Raw genomic sequence first — 19,974 nt, forward strand, 5'->3', positions numbered from 1 at the left:
TGCCAACCACGGGGACCATGACTTCTTATGGGTTTTGGCTTATTAACAAAGCACTTTTTGCTTTCTGTCCTTTTATTTTAAATTTCTTTGGAAAGTTGGGGTTTATCAATAGGGAGAGACCTTTCCAGAACACAAAAGTCCCTTGAGAGTATTTAACTCTGGTTTCCAAGAGAACAAAGCTAATGGTAGGAATCATTAAAAAGCAACTGAATAACACCCAGATTAAAAGTGACTCATCTTTTCATGGATGAAACCTCATGATTTATAATAAGCAGACAGTAGGCAGATATTTTGTGGTTTGTAGTTGTTGATTATTAAGGTTATTTGCTGTTCACCGACTCAGTCAGTGTTTTGTTTGTTTTGTATCGATTCTTTTGTCCTATGAATTATCCTACATTTCTCTAATTTTACAAAATGACCTTGGATGAGATGGAGTAAGCAGATTAAAAACAATGAGTTGAGGGCTATGAAATATCTCTAACTACTCCATGATTTTTATTTCTTCTAAAGAAAGTGGAATGGTATTTTTATACCATTAGTGGAATTAATATTTTTATATTAGTTACATTAATCTCTGATTTAAACAATGAATCAACATGACAGAAATAATGACTGTATTTATGAGCCTACAGCCTAAGTGAATGATACATTGTCAAAACATGACATTAAAGGAATAAATTCTTTCAGTGTCTTATTTTTGCATTAGAGACCACAGCTGGCCAAGTCATTTAGGTTAATGCACTTTAATGTTTTGTATGTGCAGCAGTCATAAATTTATTAAATATAATTCCCATGTAACTTCCCCTTTAAAAAGTCTGAAAAATAGAACATTTCCCAACAACCCTCGGAAATAACCCTCCACCTCCTTATCTTTCCTAATCACTACAAGGTGGGACCAGTTTCCAGGACTGGTCTATGATATTGGTTTACAGATATTTCATTGTAGAATCTGTATCACAATTTACATATCCACTTCTGCTGATGAACATTTGAGCTGTTTCTAGTTTCTAAGCACTAATAGAATCATAGTATAATATAGCACAGCATAGCACCTTGAAAAGTACAGTAGTACAGTACAACAGCCTCTCTGAAAGTTCGTAACTTGAAGGATTGTATGTAGGAGACTTACTGTAGTGAGTTTCTTTCAGGCATGTTTTTAAGGAGTTGCAATACAATTGCAGTTTCTTTAAAACACAACCCTGGGTTGGGAAGATCCCCTGTAGGAGGGCATGGCAGTCCACTCCAGTAATCTTGCTTGGAGAATCCCATGGGCAGAGGAGCTTGGTGGGCTACAGTCCATAGGGTTGCAAAGAGTCGAACACGACTGAAATGACTTAGCACACATGCAAATGAGAAAGCATCAGTACAGTTATTGCCATCTTAAAGACATATTGCATGCCGTCAATAACCTGTTGATAGCAATAGATAGAACATTTTGCACAATGGTATGATGTAGGGAAATATATAAGATGTCGTATACAAAGGAAGAAATACTAGTGTAAACATGTAACAGAATATATGAGTGAAGGTAATGGCAAAGGAGGTGAACAAAATCTTGATTAATATTCTAGTTTACAAAGAATTAATAGGCCATTCATTGGGTACTTATTAGGCACCATCTGTGTTAGATACCAGTGATACTATTAATAATATGAGTGGACAGAGTTTCTCCTCATGACATGCTACAGACCAGTGGAGAAGGGAGGCATATCAGGTAACTATTTGCTTATGTAGAGTGATCCGTGCCGTAACAGAGAATTATGCCACAGATGACAAACAGGTCTTTCTCTGAGAAGATCCAAGATTTTCTGAAAGAAAGAGAAGCTTGAATTGGGTCTGAAAATATGGGTTGACCTCAGCCCAGGGAATCCAAGGGGTAGGTCCATCCCACAGTGCAACTATGTTGCTGTCATTGTCATCACTAATACTTATGAGTGAATAGATGATAAAGGAATATTTAAGGAGAAATGAATAAGGCAATTAGAAAGAAGAATAGACAGCAATAGAAATATTTCTAAATTTTTAAAAAAAATTTATTGGACTATGGTTGCTTTACAGTGTTGTGCTCATTTCTGCTGTTCAGCAAAGTGCATCAGCTCTATGTATATGCATATCCCCTCTTTTTTGGATTTGCTTCCCATTTAGGTCACCACAGAGCATTGAGTAGAGTTCCCTGAGCTGTACTGTAGGTTGTCAATAGTTATCTGTTTTATACATAGTAGTGTATATATGTCAGTCTCATATATTTTAAATAGTTAATGTTGATTGGGAACTTACGGGTGCCAGACACATGTTTAGCATTTTATGTGTGTCATTGATGTATTCCTCACACTAGCCCCGTGAAAGCTGTATGGTTAGTGCATACAGGCATGCAACCTATGCTATTTAGAAAGGTCTTGCCTTGGGGTTGATACTCTGTTAGTGCTTTCTGGAAATTCTTGATAATTTTCAGCAAAGGGCATCACAGTTTCATTTTGCACTGCACACTGCAAATTATGTGGCCACCCCAGAGTGTCTCCACTGTTTAGTTGCAGAAACTGGGTGCTGTCAACGACAGTCACTAGTCTCCCTGGGCCACACAGCTGTTCAGCAGAAGAATCAAGAGTCAGCCTAGTTCCTTGTGATGTTGATTCTCACTGTCTTCACTCCTGTGCTCATCTTTTTTGCTTTCAGTTTTCAAGATAAATTAGCAGTAGAAGACAGGAGAAGCTATCATTAATTCAAGTAGGATGCTGAAATGGAAAGAAAAGAAACTCAGTTGAGGAAAAGGACAAATAAATTGAAAAATCAGTTGAGGATGAATAAAACATGGTTCTCATCAGCACTACCTTGAGTTAAATGTGGAAATCCAAAATAAATAGTTGATGTAAAGCCTTTCTCTGGAGCAAATGGAGCTTTGAAATCAAAATCACATTCCAGCATGTCTTTGCTCAGTCTGGGTTACCCAAAGTGCAATTTGGTGTTGACCCAGCTCTGCTCTTTCTTGGTCATTTATGCAAGAGGAGCCACGAACAGAAGATGCATGATATTACCATCAGGGAAAAGAGCAGGTGGGACTGCATCAGGACTGTTGTACCCTCTAATGGCACTAGATTACACACTGCAAGTCAATCAGATCCCGTGTAATGTTTAATAACACAGCTCACCTGAAGAAGTTCTGCCTTAAAAGATCCCCATCTTTCTCTGGAATATGGAACTTTTCTCCTCTAACCATGGGATGCACTTCAATTTTCAACTTATACTTCTTCAAGTTAATTCAGTGAGTAGGAAGTAATGATTTTTAAAAGCACTTTCCTAGGCCACCCTCCTTTGAAGACATAAGAGTCAAATTTCCATGATATTAAATACTGATATTTGAGAACATTGCTGATTTGTTCATTCCATTGGAGATCAGGCCTGGAAATGTGTTCTTATGGTATTCCAAAGCACCTGCAGATTTCAGAGTCCAAGTCAAATGACCACAAAAGAGCATGACTGTTACATAAAGAACATGTTTTCTTGAAAGTATATCCATTACATGTTCATAATAAAAACAGCATAATTTTCTTTCACTTCATTTCTTTAGTCTCCAAAGTATCAGATGTACTTCACTGCTATCTTGTGGAAATACGCACATCTGGAAATATTTACTTGCTCCCCCAGTGTTTTTTTTAATGACCACATTCGTGTCTGTAGTCGACTGAGGGCAGAAGTTTAAGACAATATCTGACCAACTTGCAGAGTTCAGCAGGATGGGGCCTTTGGAACCAGGATGGAGTGGGGACATGCAGGGCTGGGTTGAGATTTTGGGTCACAGGGAACTTGTGTCAAAGACCCAAGTGAAGGCAGAATGGAAACTGAGGATAGATAAGAAGTGCCAGAGGCTGGAAACATGATAGTAGGACTAAATACAAAAAAGAACTTCCTGTGGGGAGCTGATGAGACTCTGTAGCCAGTTCTGAAAAGAGAACCTAAAAAGATCCAAGGCACCTGGAGACAGGCTGTGTCATGGCAACCTCCATACAGCCATCTAAGGATATTAAAAGACATCATGCGCTAGGTTTCATGGTATAAATTCAAGAGCAAAGAGAATTCAAGGTTGAAAGACTGAACAATGAATGATGAAAGCAGCCGAGAAAACAGGAGAAAATACCTGGCCCTGAAGCACTGGTTTCCTACCTTGGCTGCATGTTAGAATCACCTGGGAGCTTTGAAAACTCTACCTACCCGTGTTGCATCCCAGATCAATTAAGTCAGACTCTCAGGGGGGTGGGATGGAGGCACCAGCATAACTTAAAGCTCCCTAGAGATTCCACTTTGTAATACAGCTGAGAAACACTGTAAAGTGGGAGTGTGTACTTGGCCCTTTTGGCTTGGATTATCCACTTACATATCATGTGCATTGTAATTCACAGGCTAACCACTGTTATACTTGAGAATATTTAAGTCATACTTATGTGGTTGGTCTACACATAATGCTTAAGGAGTTTTGCTAACTAGGTCTCAAAACATATCAAAGACTGGGACTTCTTTTAGAAACAGCTCATTCTGCCACCCTAATTTAAAAGGAGTGTATATCCTGGAAAAAAAAAAAAAACACCTCTGATTTGAAAAGATGTTTGCACTCCAATGTTCACTGCAACATTATTTACAATAGCTAAGACATGAAAACAATTCAAGTGCCCATCAACAGATGAATGGCTTATGAAGATGTGGTGTGTGTGTGAGTGTATTGTTCTTTAGTCACTCAGTCATGTCCAATTCTTTTGTGACCCTATGGACTGTAGCCTGCAAGGCTCCTCTGTCCATGGGATTTTCCAGGCAAGAATACTGGAGTGGGCTCCATTTTCTTCTCCAGGGGATCTTCCCAACCCAAGGATTGAACCCATGTCTCCTGCATTGCAGACCGATTCTTTAACTGGAGAAGACATATAAATACATATTACTTATAAATATGTAAATCATAAGAAAAAATGAAATAATGCCATTTGTAGCAACGTGGGTGGACCTAGAGAATATTATACTTAGTGAAATAAGTCAGGCAAAGTTAGACAAATACAATATTTTATCACTTATATGTGCAATCTAAAAAATAACACAGATGAATTTATAGTCAAAAGAGAAACAGAATCACAAACATAGAAAACAAACTTATGGTTACCAAAAGGGAGGAAGGAGGGACAAATTAAGAGTATGGGATTAACAGATATAAATTGCTATATATAAAATAGATAAGCAACAAGGTTTTGCTGTAGAACACAGGAAATTATATTCAGTACCTTGTAATAATCTATGATGGAATATAATCAGAAAAAATTAACTGAATCACTATGTTGTATACCTGAAACTAACACAGTATTGTAAATCAACTATAATTTTAAAAATAAAGGCCAGTCTTTCTCACTAAGACATTTATCCTGAAGAGACTCCTTACATTGAAGTAGACCTAGATGTGGGGTACAATAAAATGAATTCTCTATTATTTGGAGTTAGGCAAGCTGCAGGGCTCCTGACCTACATATACAACCAGACCCTGGGTTGGAGATTTGTGGTATATGATCTCATTTGATATTTAGAATAAAGAAATACAAAATTCTTCACATCTCCCCAACGCTTATTTTTGCAGTATCTCTAGTTTTTCATGTGATACTCAGAGAACAGTTTTGACTTCAAGACTTTCTGAGATATAGTCTCAGGGTCCTCAGATGCCACTTTGAGAACCACTGACTGGGAGAATGTGCGTCTTGAAAGCAGTCAGGACTCCTAATCCACACATAGAAATATTTTCCAGTTTTCACTTGTGGTAGTTCTCTGTGCTCTGTCATTCGCTTGCAAGGATTTTATTTTTGTTTTTGATTGCCTTTCTGATCTTTACTCGGCTGTGGTCCAGGATATGTTCAGATTAAATGTGTGTATTCTGAGCCATTTAGAAATAAATACTGTTGATGTGGATACACAACCATGTTACTAAAAAGAATGATAAACACTCAGGAAAAAGAAAAGTTTGCCCAAATAAAGTCCAAAGCAGTTGTTCATCACATTTTAAAACATGAAGGGTTCTGCTTGTAATACATCCCAGAGTTCCACAAACAAAACAGTCTCAAGTTTTTCTTTTCAAAAAAGCAAATAATCTTGCCTATCGTGTTTTTAAAACGTGATTGGAATATATTTTTTTCTTGGAGATGGTTCTCCTAAGTCATCTCTTACTATAAAAATAATGGAGTGGGGGAGATATAAGTTTAAAAAATATATATGTTTGTAGTCAAAATCAGGAAGTAAACAATTACATTTTTGTGATTCACATGAATTTACATCCAGAAAGTAGGATTAGTTTTGCTACTTCACTGGAGAATTAGTAAAATGAAATCACATGGTAAGAACTGTTCATTTAAGCTCATAATCTTATTTTTAGCAGTTTTATATATTCATTTAAGTATAGTTGTATTCATTTAAGTATAGTTGATTAACAGTGTTGTGTTAATTTCTGCTGTACATCAAAGTGACTCAGTTATACACATATATACATTCTTTTTCCTACATATTTTTTGTAGTACCTTTACCCTGAATTAGTTTACTCCAGATCTATTTTCTCTGTTTATTTTATTGTATTGAATTCATAAATTTGTGCTTTTAAAATGTAGAGGTTCATAGAGAGTAGAATGGTAGTTGCCAGGGGCTGAGGGATGGGATAATAGGATGAAAGGGTACAAATTTTCAGCTCTAAGATGAATAAGGTCTAGGTTCTAATGTAACCATGGTGACTATAGTTGAAAACATTGTATTGTATAATTGAAATTTCTTAAGCAAGTAGAACATGAATGTTCTCATGCCTCTCCAAAAAAAAGAGGTAAATATGAGAGATAATAGTCAATTAACTTGGAGGAAATCCTTTCACAATGTATTGAATGGTGTTTATCTTGGCTGTTATAAATAGTGCTGCATTGAACATTGATGTGCAGCCTAAGTCTCCATCAATAGATGAATGGATCAAGAAGATATGGGTATATGTACAATGGAATATTGCTCTGCCATAAAAAATAAAATCTTGCCATATGTGACATGATGGCTGGATAAATTAGAAGGTTTTATACTAAGTGAAATAAGTCAGGCAGAGGAAAATAAATACTGTATGATGGCATTGCTATGTGAGATCTGAAAAGCAAAATAAACAGACTAAATACAGAGAGCAAACCAGTGGTTACCAGGGGGTGGGAATAGGGGCTGGGGAAATAGATGAAGGGAATTAAGAAGTACAGATCTCCAGTTATAAAATAAGTAGGCCACTAGGATGTGAAATACAGCATAAGGAATATGGCCAATAATATTATAATAACTTTATATGGGGACAGATGGTTACTAGACTTATTGTGGTGGTCACCATTTCATAATATATAAATGTCAAATCACTATATAGAATACCTGAAAATAGCATAATATTGCATGTCGACTATATTTCAATTATAAAATATGTGTATGTCAAATCACCGAGATGTACAATTTGAATATCTTACAATTTTACACATCAATTATATATAGTAAAACTGGAATTTTAAAAGAATTCCAGGTTCTTTATAATGATAACATAAATAAGTCATTAAAATAACATTCATTATTTAATACTTAAAATGTTTGACAGGCTCCATATGGGTATATATTATATAATCAAATGCAAATGTAATTAGATATCAGGTATACTCCTTTCAGGATTCACTATGGCAACAGCTTTGTTGTTGTTCAGTCACTCAGCATTATCCGATTCTTTGCAACCCCATGGACTGCAGCATGCCAGGCTTCCCTGTCATTTAGCCATCTTCCAGAGCTTGCTCAAACTCATATCCATTGAGTCAGTGATGCCATCCAACCGTCTCATCATCTGTCATCCCCTTCTCCTGCCTTCAATCTTTCCCAGCAACAGGGTCTTTTCTAATGAGTCAGCTCGTCGCATCAGGTGGCCAAAGTATTGGAGCTTCAGCATCAGGTCTTCCAATGAATATTCAGGGTTGATTTCCTTTAGGATTGACTGGTTTCATCTCCTTGCAGACCAAGGGATTCTCAAGAATCTTCACCAACACCACAGTTCAAAAGCATCAATTCTTCAACGCTCAGCCTTCTTTAGGGTCCAACTCTCACATCCATACATGACTATTGAAAATGGCAACAGCTTTCGTTTAAATAAAAACTAGATGAAAATTAAATTAACCAATCAAATACTAGTTATTCCAACTAATTTTTTTATCCTATTGTGAATGCCCTAGAGATTATCATTAGCAGCTCTGAGAGTATTACATAAAGACTTTTTCACTGAACATGTTTACTAGAATAATAGTTTAAGAATTGTTAACAGTGGGACAAAGTGATTAACCTCTAATTTGAGTGACTAGTTGAACAACTTCTTTTTGCGTTGAAAAATTCTGAGGCTCTTGTACAGCAAGTTACCTAACCAGTCAGTTTGTGGCAGCAGAGTGGGAACTCAGTTCTCCTGGCTCTGAGTCTAGTGTACTCTTCACTTTCCTGACTGTAAATCCAGGTTTTACTGGACTGTGGACCGGGTGGTGACTCTAACAGCAATAAGAGAGCGTGTTCATGGTGGGGACATTAAAGCTGAAATTAGCATGGTTGATGAGCTATAAATTCTACCCTTATCCCAGTGCGAAGGCCAACATGGTGTAAAAAATCATTGTATAAGATGCCCTCAACTATTGCAATTGCTCTAAAGAAAATCAAATAGGGTAAAGTGATAGTTAGCAGTTGCACCTCAGTCCCAGAGGCTGGGGACTTCTTCGAAGAGATGAGTTTTGAAGTGAGACTTGAGTGATGTAAGACAGAGGCAGCCAGGCTCATGTCAACAGGGAAAGCTTTCTGAGCAGCTGCAGAGCGAGTGCAGAGCCCTGACACAGGCACGTGCTTGGCGTGGTCTGTGGACAGAAGTCCAGGGTGGCAGCAGCGTGGCAAGGAAAGGGCAGAGTGAGGGGCCCTGAGGACAGGGATGTGGCCAGAAGCCAGTTCTCACCAGGCCATGCACACTATGGTTTTATCAGTTGCAATGAGAAGCTACTAGGAGACTTTTAAGCAGCAGAATGAGAGAAGCAAATCCATGCTTTAAAAAAAAAGACCACTTTGGCTTCTATCTGGGGATCAGACTGCAACTCTGCCATGAGTCAGGGGTTCTCTCTCTAAGGAAGTCAAGAGACGAAGATTGGCCGCCAGGGTAGACAGGACTCGCTGATGAGTTTTTGGTCTGGATCACAGGAGGGGCTCCGGGTTCTTTTCATCCTAATGTGCAAGACTGCCCATGTAGGGGAAGAATCAGTAGTTCTTTTAGAAGCACGTAAGACTCTTGAAAAGACTCATCAACATGGGGAGGTGTCTAGTTGGCATCATTCCAAGAGCCTGGAACTCAGAGGCTTGAATATTTTGGACCACACCTCACAGAAACTGAGAGAAGGGGTTCCAGGAGTGGGAAGTAATCATTCCTTCAACACAGGTGAGAAGTGGAAATTTCAGGGGGAAAATCCTTACGATAGCAAGACAAAGAAGGGCTGGGGAAAGAGGATTGGGAAATGAGACCAGAGGGGGTATCTCAAAACAGTAGGGAAAAAAACCAACATGTAATGTAACCTTCCTAATCCCCCAGGACACACCTCACAGCAAATAATACAATGACAGTTGTATTGAGGGGAAATATTGAAACATTAAATATAATACATTGACTTACATAGATCCACTCAACTACTATAGCCATTTTTCTTTAGCTATTTTTCTTTTTTCCTGTTTAATTTATTTTAATTTTTATACATTTTAAAGGCTAATTTCCATTTGTAAGTATTATAAAATATTGGCTGTATTCCTCATGTTGTACAATACGTCTTTGAGCCTGTCTTACACCCAGTAGTTTGTACCTCCAGCTCCCTCACCCCTGTTATGCTCCACCACTGGTAACCACTCTTTTTTTTTCGTATCTCTTGGTCTGCTTCTTTTGTGTTGTATCACTAATTTTTTGTATTTCTTGTATTCCACATATAACTGAGATCATATAATACTTGTCTTTTGTTGTCTCACTTAACTTAGGATAATACCCTCCAAGTCCATCTATGTGCTGCACATGGCATTATTTCATACTTTTTAATGGCTGAGTAATATTCCATTCTATATACATATCACATCTTTATCCATTCCCCTGTTGATAGGCACTTATGTTGCTGCCATGCCTTGGCTATTGTAAATAACGCCAGCAGCTTTTCTTTCATCTTTAACCATGGAAAGACATTTAATGGAAAGAGAGTTTTACAATATTAACTGCAGATTGCAGGTACCAAAAAATTACAAACTACACATTTTCAAGGTCAAATTTACAATGGAACAGACCCATGAGTGTATAAAGAGGTCAGAGGGCCCTCAAAACACCCTCTTCCCTTCCATTATTCCTAGAATTGTTCAAAATGGCAGCTTTGATTTACAGTTACTGGGGCTTCTCATTAATAACAATACTCAAGGATATTTTCAAGTATATCTTATCTAGTCACCAGGCAAAAAGGAAGATGGGTGCTGCAGGAGAGAGTCCCTTTCAGTTTTTGTAGTCAGTTGGTTGTCATATGTTTGAAATTAACACATCTCTAAAAGGAAGTTGTTTAGCCAGTGTAAATTCTTAACTAGTGATAAAGTGTACGATATGGAAAAAGGACAGCTATTTTATCAAGGAGAAAAAGGGGTAAGAAGCCAGGTGAGTTCTCACTGCTAAATTTTTTATGAAATAAAAAGAGGGGGCCTTTATTTGAGTGGCTCTGATTTAAATGAAGATTTTCCTTTTATTGGCATTTATATGAATTGGGACTTAGAAGAATAAAATCTGAAGAAGGAAATTCAATAGTACCACTATTTGGGTTAAATAGTATAGTTTTGGAACAAAATTGCTTTGCTCTTGCTTACATTCTTCTCTGTCAGTAACCAATAGCTCTGTTAGAATTGTCCCATGAAGTTTAAAAAAAAATTAAAATTTATTAGTAACACAACTATATTCCAATACATATTTTTAAAAATTTATTAGTAGCAACTTAGATGGAAGGAAAACTCAGTTGTGGATGTGACTTTTCTTATTTTTGTTTTTCAGTTTTTGTTTACTATGACATTTGGAATTGTTTCCTATTTTTACTTCTTGAAAAAACCATGTGTTTGGCTGTTATTTACAAAAAACACATGTGATGCTTAGAGTATCCACACATGGTAGAGATTTGTTTTGCTGTTATGATTCACTGTCTGGTTAATGCATGCCATAATTATCCATATTTGTACACATATCATGGCCTTTTGTAATCAAAGACAATACTATTGAAGGCATAAACTCTAAACTGGGGTGTGATCAAGGGAATTTTTTTTTTCTCAATCCTTGCTGGTTAGGTAAACAGTCTGGACTTTGAAGTCTGCAGTGGCCATTTGAAATATGTGACCTCTAGAATTCTGTATTTTTTTTTTTTTTGTCTCCTGGCAACAAAACATATTTATCCTTTGGCCACTACCTCCTCATCCAGAAAGGTCTTCTGCTGTTTTAAAGTTTAAAACAACACATGGGAAAGTTGTCTCAGAATGAGGATTTGGTGCAACCGAAGCCATCCTCCAAGGCTTTTCTGTTTACGTAGACAGGCAGTAACAATTGGGAATACAAATACAGCAATAAAAAGAACCCTTCTCTTGGCAGACTAGAAAGCTGCCTCTTTAGTTATAAAAATAGCACTCGAGGAGTTCTCTGGTTAAAATGTCATTTTCATTAAGCATTTTTCACAGTGTAGCAAAGACTTGGAGGTCAAGTTGGCGGTGCGGTGGAAGGAGACTGGAAGGCACAGTATTAGGGGTGTGCGTGCCAGTTAGGGCTGCAGAATCTTCAGGGCCTTCCATCTGAAATCTGACACCAAGCAACTTCAGTCATCTCTGGGGGCTCCTCTCATAGAATAACCAGGCACTTGGCTGAGCTTCCAGGAGCTGTTCCGGAGCTACCGCACACACAGCAGTCTCTTCTCCTGTCCCTCCCCCCACATTTCGGCAACCTGACAATATGAATGGAATCTCACATCACGTCTTGGGTTATAATTTAAAGTCCTTCCCATCCATGGCATTGATGCAGAGGGCACCTTCAAGTTACTCAAACTCAGCACCATTGCCACATTGAGCTGGATAAATCTTTGTTGTTGGGGGTGACCCGGGCATTATCACATCCTTGGCTTCCATCCACCCACCCTCCATGTGGCAGTAAAAAATGTTTCTTAGTCATTGCTAAACGTCCCCTGGGGGGTGAAATCACTCCCAGTTGAGAACCATTGAGTTATAGTAAGAAAAACAAATATTTATTTTGCATTTCTGATTATGTCAGGTACAGACTCAACGTTTTATGTAATCCTGAACATTATCTTTTGAAGTCTTAGCTCCTTTTCAAAGATTGGGAACCTGAGGGGTGGCAAGGATGGTGTGGTGGTGGTGTTTTTATTTTTTGGTTCCTTTTTTATTTTCCAGTACCCAACAATGAAAATGCATTATAACCAAAGAAATTCTCAGTGACTCCTGTTAATTTTTGCCTTAATTATCCCCAGGTCTGTTTCTTCATTCTCAACAGTCTATTTGTCATTGACGCTTAAACTTCTTCCCTAATCGCTCTTCCTCAGTTTTTCTCTTCATCCTCTTCCCAGAGATTACAAGAAAATGCCCCTCAATCTCATTTTGAAAGCAAGAAAAAGAAACCCAAGTGTGTGAAAAGAATGCTATAAGAAAATACTGCTGCCTAGTTTTAGAAAGTTTATCAGTGCTTAGAACGGCTTTGAAATCCTTGTATGCCTCATTCAGAATTTCCATACCTTTCCTTCCTCTTATTCAAATGCCACTTGTCTTTTGCTTGCCTGGCATCAATATTCATTAAATATTTTTCCATTGTGGTGGCATTTTAGCGGCATGATATACTAATGTGGGGCCAGATTTGGAAAGCAAGCCATCGTGTTTGCCACTGTCAGACAAGAAACTGTTTCAAATTGAAAACTGGTGTCGAAGTATAATTTCCAAAAAATTTTAGATTGTTTCTCTCAAACAAATAGAGAATGAATATGAGCTGACAGTGCTTTTGAAATTCATTGAGGGAACCAGCAGGACAGTAAAGGCCATTTAAAGGATTATGGGAGAGACAGAGTACTTATAGCTATTGAAAGAAAAAATACTGGGCTAAGATTGTTAAATTAGATACAAAACTGGTTAATGCTGTGCAGGGCAAAGAAATAAAAATTTGAGGTGTTTATCTTTTATGCAGAAATCATTAGCAGTAGACAAATTCACTTCTGTACAAGTTCATTTGCATTTCTGTCAGTTTCCTACATGTTAATATCTGTCCTTACAGAGACATAAAATATCCCAATCCATAGTAACTACTAAAGTTTCTAATTTCCCTAGAAAGTTAGATAATCCTTGGTTGCCTGTTAAATACTTAAAACTTTTTTTTAAGGTTGGAAAAGTAATAAAAATGTATTATAGAAAGTTTTAAAAATACTAATTTTTTAAAAAGGAGAGAAAATAACCATGCTCAAAACCACTAACCAGATGCAGTCACTATAAATAGAATTCATATGTTCCCTTACATCTTTCATTTTTTTAATTTTGGCCGCGCTGAGTCTTCGTTGCCGTGGGTGAGTTCTCTAGTTGTGGCATTCCAGCTTAGTTGCCCCACAGCATGTGGGATTTTAGTTCTTGGACCAGAAATAGAACCCAGGTCCCCTGCATTGGAAGAAGGATTCTTAACCACTGGACCAATGGGGAAGTCCCCAGCTTTCAACATTTTTCCTAAATATTTTTAATAGTGGAGTGGTTAATGTGAAAAAAATATCAGGCTATTTTTTATCTTTTCCTTACTAACAAAGATCATATCCTGTCCTATCGATGATTTTAATGTCTCTGTAATAATCTGGCCCTTGTTGTATTATGATTCTTTTCACTCTTTTTCCTAATTCATTTCTTTATTATGAACTTTTTCAGAATACAAAATAATGTAGACAGCAATATAATGACCAGTGGGGTAGATCCAACCTAGTTTAAGAGAGAAAATATCACTCATAGAGCTGCCCCTCCCCCCGTTAACCCTCCAAATGTCCTTCTGTCCAGATGGAACCACTCTTCAGGGTTTGGTACTTATTTTCATATTTATCTTTATATTTGTAGCTTATCCATAATGTATTAGGTTGGCCAAAAAGTTCACTTGGGTTTTTTGGTAACATCTTATAGAAAAACCCAAATGAGTTTTTTGGCCAACCCAAGTAATGGTATTTTTGCATATTTTCAAACCCTGTACAAATCACATCACAGGTTCTTAAGGTATTAAGGTCCTGCAACTTGCTCTTTTCTCTCCACCTTGTGTTTGTGGAGAGTGATCCGTGTCCTTAGAATTCAGTCACTTTTAGTGCTGAATACCGTCTACAACTGTGTTAACCCTCTTTCCTCTTGAGACACATTGAGGTTGGTTTCCAGTTTTTGCTATAACGCCTGTGTTGCTAGGGACATTCTGTACCTACATCTCCCTGTGTACTTGTGTGAGCATTTCTCTGGGTGCATATTGAGGAATGGAGTGCCTGTTAGTGGGCCTACACATCTACCTCCTATGACATTCTACTAAGTCTCTTACATGACTGTACCAATTTATACTCACACCAACAATGCATTCAAGTCTGGTGGCTCTGCATCAGGAATTGGCAAAACTCTGTGAAGGACTGAATAGGAAAGCTTTTTTAAAAATTAATTTATTTGGTTGTGCCAGTCTTAGTTGCAACATGCGAGTTCTTAGTGGCAGCATGTGGGATCTAGTTCCCTAACCAGTTATCAGACCCATACTCTCTGCATTGGGAGCATGGAATCTTAGCCACTGGACCACCAGGGAAGTCCCCTTAGTAGGAACGCTTTAAGCCTTGGTGAGCTACATGGTCTCTGTCCCAGCTACCAGCTCGGCTGTTGTCACGCAAAATCAGCCACGGACAGTTCATAAGTGGATGAGCCTGACGATGTTCTAATAAACTTTACTTAAGGACACTGGAATTTGAACTTTGTATCATTTTCACGTGCCCCCAAATACAATTCTTCTTTTGATTTTCTTGAACCATTTAAAAATATAAAACACAGGCTTAGCATGTGGGTTATGCAAAACAGACAGCTGGATAAATTTGGAACCTGGTCATAATTTGCCAACCACTGCTCGACATCCTGTCCAAGATCTGGAATTTTAAGATATGTTAAATGTTTCCACTCTACTGAGTATGAAATGATAAATTGTGAATTTAATTTGTACTCCCGATTAATAGTGAAGTCAAGCATTTTATCGCGTTTATTAGCCATTAGGATTTTCTCTTTAATGATTTATCTCTTCATGGTTTTTTTTCCCCATATTTTTTAAGGTTGTGGGTATTTTATTTATTGACTTACAGGAGTTCTTTCTGTTTTCTGGCTGGTAACCCTTTGTTGCATGCTTTGTAAATGTTCTTAGTGTATTGTGGTTACGATTTCACTTTTGAAAGAAATCTTTTGATGAAAGTTTTCAAATTGAAACTGAATGTATCCAAGTGATACTTACTTGACTGTGAAAAAAAAAATTATATTTTTCATACACATTGAGATTGTGAAAGGTAACCACAAAAGGAAGATACCAGGACTTCCCTGGCGGTCCAGTAGTTAAGACTTAGCCTTCCAATGCTGGAGACGAGGGTTTGACCCCTGGTCAGGAAACTAAGATCCCACATGCCTCATGGCCAAAAAAACAGAAGATAAACAACAGAAGCAGTGGTGTAACAAATTCAGTAGACTTTAAAAATGGTCCATGTTAAAAAAAAAAAAAAATCAAAAGGAAGATACCACTTTCTGAGGTGGGAAGAGAGGAAATATTTCTTCATTGGACAGAAGTAGAATGTTCCTCACTTTTACTCCAGACTCTCTTCAGTTCCACTCATTTCCTTGAAGGGAAACAGTTTTGCAACCTGTAGTTCTCTAGTGAAGACAGTTGTCTAAGTGCCGATTCGAACAGGGCTGCCTGAAGGCGTGCATCTGATCTTCATGAAACATGACTTGGCTTTCACAAGTTTGCAGGCTTCTCAATTCCAAGCCAGCTGACGTCTTTCAGAGAAGAAAAAGGCCCTCCCACTTGCGTTAGTTAATTGACTCTGATGGACTCCTCTGGCTCCCTAAGTGGTTCTGGAACAGAAAGCACTGTTGTAATCTGAGGAACTTTCGAAAGTCACCCTGGCCAAGACAGCACACCCCCCAAGCCAGCGAGGAAAAAGGAAAGCTGTTGCAATGCTGGTCAGCAAAACAAGACTTGGCTGCCCGGAGCTTTGTTACTGAGTTCTTGCTCCTGTGAAGTCCTCTGGAGAGCTGGGCCCACTTGGAGCTGGGCTGCTATGTTTGACAGACGCCTCATGTCTCCTCAAACTAAGTGCCTTCTTCCTGGGGTAAGCTTGTGGGCAGGGAGGCAGGCCAGATGCACGGTGTGGTTGCAGGAAAACAGGGATGTACCGCCTTGTGGAGGAACTCAAGCAAAAATCACTCGGTGGCTTCGCTTTTTCAAAGCTTTTCTTATCTAGCCAGAAATGTTGGCATTCACTGTGCGACTACATCAGTGTCCATGGAGTGGAAGCCAGTAAGACTGGAATTTGGTTGTAAAAAGTGTATCTTAGTGAGATCGATTTAGTGGCTGGGAAGAGAGAGAGAGGGAGACGGAGAAATTTGGTGGAAAATGAAAATGCTTTTTCCAGCTGTAGGCAGTCACTTGTCGCTTCAGGGACAGCCCAGCCACTGAGCTGTTTCTGAGGCTTTTCTATGTAAATCAGAATAATGTGACATCGTATGTGGTTGCAATTTAAGATTTGATTGCCGTTTGTCACATTAAAAGTTTTTTTTTTATGTAATGAAATTCAAAAATGAGAGTCTAATGTTTAAAATACTTAAGCAGAGAGCTTTACCTCACAGGGATGTGATGTTTGGGTCTTTGGATTTAGTTTAGAACCTTTAAAGTAAAGAGCATTACTAGTCCCCTTCCTGGGAAGACTTTGGGAAAATAAGTAAATAATTCTAGAACCCAAATGTGAATTGTATCGTGTAAAATTCATAAGGTTACAGATATCCGTGCAACAGGTCACGAAAATATCATTGTAGAATCAATGAGGTACAGCTTGTCGAAAAATTCTTTCCAGGTTACCGCTTTTGTTTCTAATTGTGCCAACCTGTGCTATATTTAATTTCACGGAGGGGAAAAAAAATACTTGCAAAGAAATACCTGTAGTTTGAAAATAATTTGTTTTGGGTTGGAGCATACAGAAGTGTAGCACAGGCAGTAAGATGCTTTGCTTAACCTACTGGACTTCAGTAATCTTTTATTATGTTTCATTTTATTTTTAAAAATTTATTTTAGTGACATATAGCTGATTTGCAGTGTTGTGTTAATTTCTGCTTTAGAGCCAAGCCAGTTTTATATATAGATACACACACACACACACACACACATTCTTTTTCATATGCTTTTCCATTATGGTTTATCACAGGTTACTGAATATAGTTCCCTCTGCTATACAGTAGACCTTGTTGTTTATCCATTATATACATATATGTATATATAAAATGTATTTCACTTGAAATTTTCCAGAGACACAGTTTTCCTTACTTGTGTTGGCTCTCATTAGACTTTGTACACTTCAGTTATATTTCTTAGGCTCTGACATGGCTGGCAGTGTATACACTAATTATAAAGGATTTCTAGGTTTTGGATACTTCACATGTATTTGAGTTTTTCAGGTGCCACCCACATTTAATTCAGATCATTCAATACCTGTTTGTTTTGAAAGACATCTGGAATCATCATTTTCCAAAACTTGCCTGCTTTTTACGAACATCATCAGATACTCAAAGCTGCTAAAGTAGTAGTTTCTGCCAAGGAATTCTGTTATAAATTCAAAAAATTATAATCTATAACCCAAATTGCCAAGCATCAAAACTGCCAGATTTATTCCACTGATCATTTTGAATATTTTCATCCATGAAATTGGGTGCAAAAAACATTATAGTTTTTAAAATTGGAATGTCAGTCTATGTGATGCTAGAATAATTACTTGAATAATTTATCTGTTAGTTAATTTCATCTCTATCTTGAAGTCTTATGGAAAATCTGCACAAGCATGTTTGCCCTTTTAATATGCCTCCTCTCTCCCAATCATAGAGTTTTATTTCCTAGTGCCTAGTCACTCCTCATTTTAACTAACACTTGTGTTTGAATAGGGCTGATAAATACATGGGTTTTTGTTTTAATGGTTAAAGATTTAAAATAAATCTTTACAAAGACTTTAGAGGATTAAGAGGTACTAACTTCTAGTTATAAAATAAATAAGTCACAGGGATATAATAGCACAGGGAATTTAGTCAATATTTTATAATAACTTTGTATGGTGTGTAATATATAAATATATTGAATCACTGTGTTGTACACCTGAAACTAGTATAGTATTTTAAGTCAACTATACTTGATAAGATCTTCCCAGGTGGCTCAGCGGTAAAGAATCTGCCTGCCATAGCAGGAGACGCGGATTTGATCCCTGGGTCTCCCTGGGTCAGTAGGATCCCCTGGAGAGGGAAATGGCAACCCAGTCCATTATTCTTGCCTGGGAAATCCCATGGACAGAGGAGACTGGTGGGCTACAGAACATGGGGTAGCAAAGAGTTGCACATGACTTAGCAACTAAACAAAACTTGAATAAATAAAGACTTTATTCTGTTCCCATTTAACACTTTCATCTAGTCATTCCCAAAGTTCCCCAATGACAGAAACTTTTCTTTCAATTCATACAATAAAATAATGGGAGAGGACTTTTAAATATATATATATGTATATGTATTATATAATAATTTTTAGGATGTTGAATAAGCTCTGTGGCCTTTATTTTTGTTCTAGTCAAGTATGATTTCAGTTTTTATATTACTTGTACATTCTGAAGTCACTGCAAACCCTAGATGCATAAAAAAGCACATTTGGAAATTATACATTTAATACTTACCTTGCATTAAAATAAAATGAGTAAACCAATGCAGTTTGGCAGAGGTAATTACTTTTTCATTGCCAGGGGCAAAAAAAATATACCTCTGACTAGTATTAAGTATACTTCTTATCTCTTTATGAATTCTGGTATTATTGCATTGTCAGTTTCCTTAACCTGATATCCTTTATGACAGCAACATGTGCCATTATTTTTAGACCAAGATAGTCGCTCCCTCTGTCTCCTTTCCTTCCTCCAAATAAAAATGGTCTCTCAGATTTGTACAGGTCTTTCCATTCATTTAGTTCTGTTACCCATGATTTCAGCTTTATCTGACTGTGATGAAGAGCAAGTGTTTGGAACTCTGCTCAATAGTCTGTAATGACATACATGAGAAAAGAATCTAAAAAAGAGTGGGGATATATATGTGTATAAGTTATTCACTTTACTGAACACCTAAAACTAATATAACATTGTTCATCAACTCAATTCCATTGTAACATAAAAATAAATTAGAAGGATTAAAATGAAAAAGAGCAAGTGTTTGTATACAGTGAGACCTGACTTTGGATACTACAGTATCCCCTTAATAACTCTGTGATGTGGCAAGTTTTTTTTTTATCTTCTCTGAGCCTTGGTTTCATTATCTGTAAAAAAAAAAAAAAAAAGGTATAATAATATCTGTGTTTCTAGATATTTGTAAGATTTTTTTAATCCCAGTACATATAAACTATTTAGCATAGCACCTGCCCTTATTAAGGGAATGCACATACTCACCTACATTTTCTTCAATGGCTAATAATAAAAGAATTTAGCTCTGAGATCCCAAACTATGATATCAGGGAGTCAGCAAGGGAAAGTTATGAGTTGTTTCTTGTTTACATATTAGAAGAAAGACAGAAAGATTAAAGTAAATAACAACCCTGTGAAATGAGACTCCTAAGTGGATCCAGTACCAGGGGACTAAGAG

General features: G+C 37.3%; 1 protein-coding gene across 8 annotated transcripts in view; it reads left to right on the plus strand.

Annotated features, from left to right (window-relative positions):
- The window catches only part of CACNB2 (calcium voltage-gated channel auxiliary subunit beta 2), a 418,069-nt gene that overhangs the window by 196,819 nt on the left and 201,276 nt on the right, over positions 1–19,974 (plus strand). The window contains exon 1 of one of the 8 annotated variants that reach the window (XM_081553772.1): positions 6,765–6,826. The exons of 6 other annotated variants lie outside the window; for them this stretch is intronic. In XM_081553772.1, coding sequence (XP_081409898.1) covers positions 6,794–6,826 — 33 coding nt within the window. In that variant the 5' untranslated portion in view covers positions 6,765–6,793. Of the gene's footprint in view, positions 1–6,764; positions 6,827–15,933; positions 16,434–19,974 lie in introns of those variants that run through there. One more of the 8 variants, XM_081553771.1, reaches the window with a different exon arrangement.

The sequence above is a fragment of the Giraffa tippelskirchi genome, chromosome 13 (genome assembly GCF_054371585.1).
Source record: "Giraffa tippelskirchi isolate mGirTip1 chromosome 13, T2T-mGirTip1v1.2.pri, whole genome shotgun sequence".
NCBI classification, from domain to species: Eukaryota; Metazoa; Chordata; class Mammalia; order Artiodactyla; family Giraffidae; genus Giraffa; species Giraffa tippelskirchi.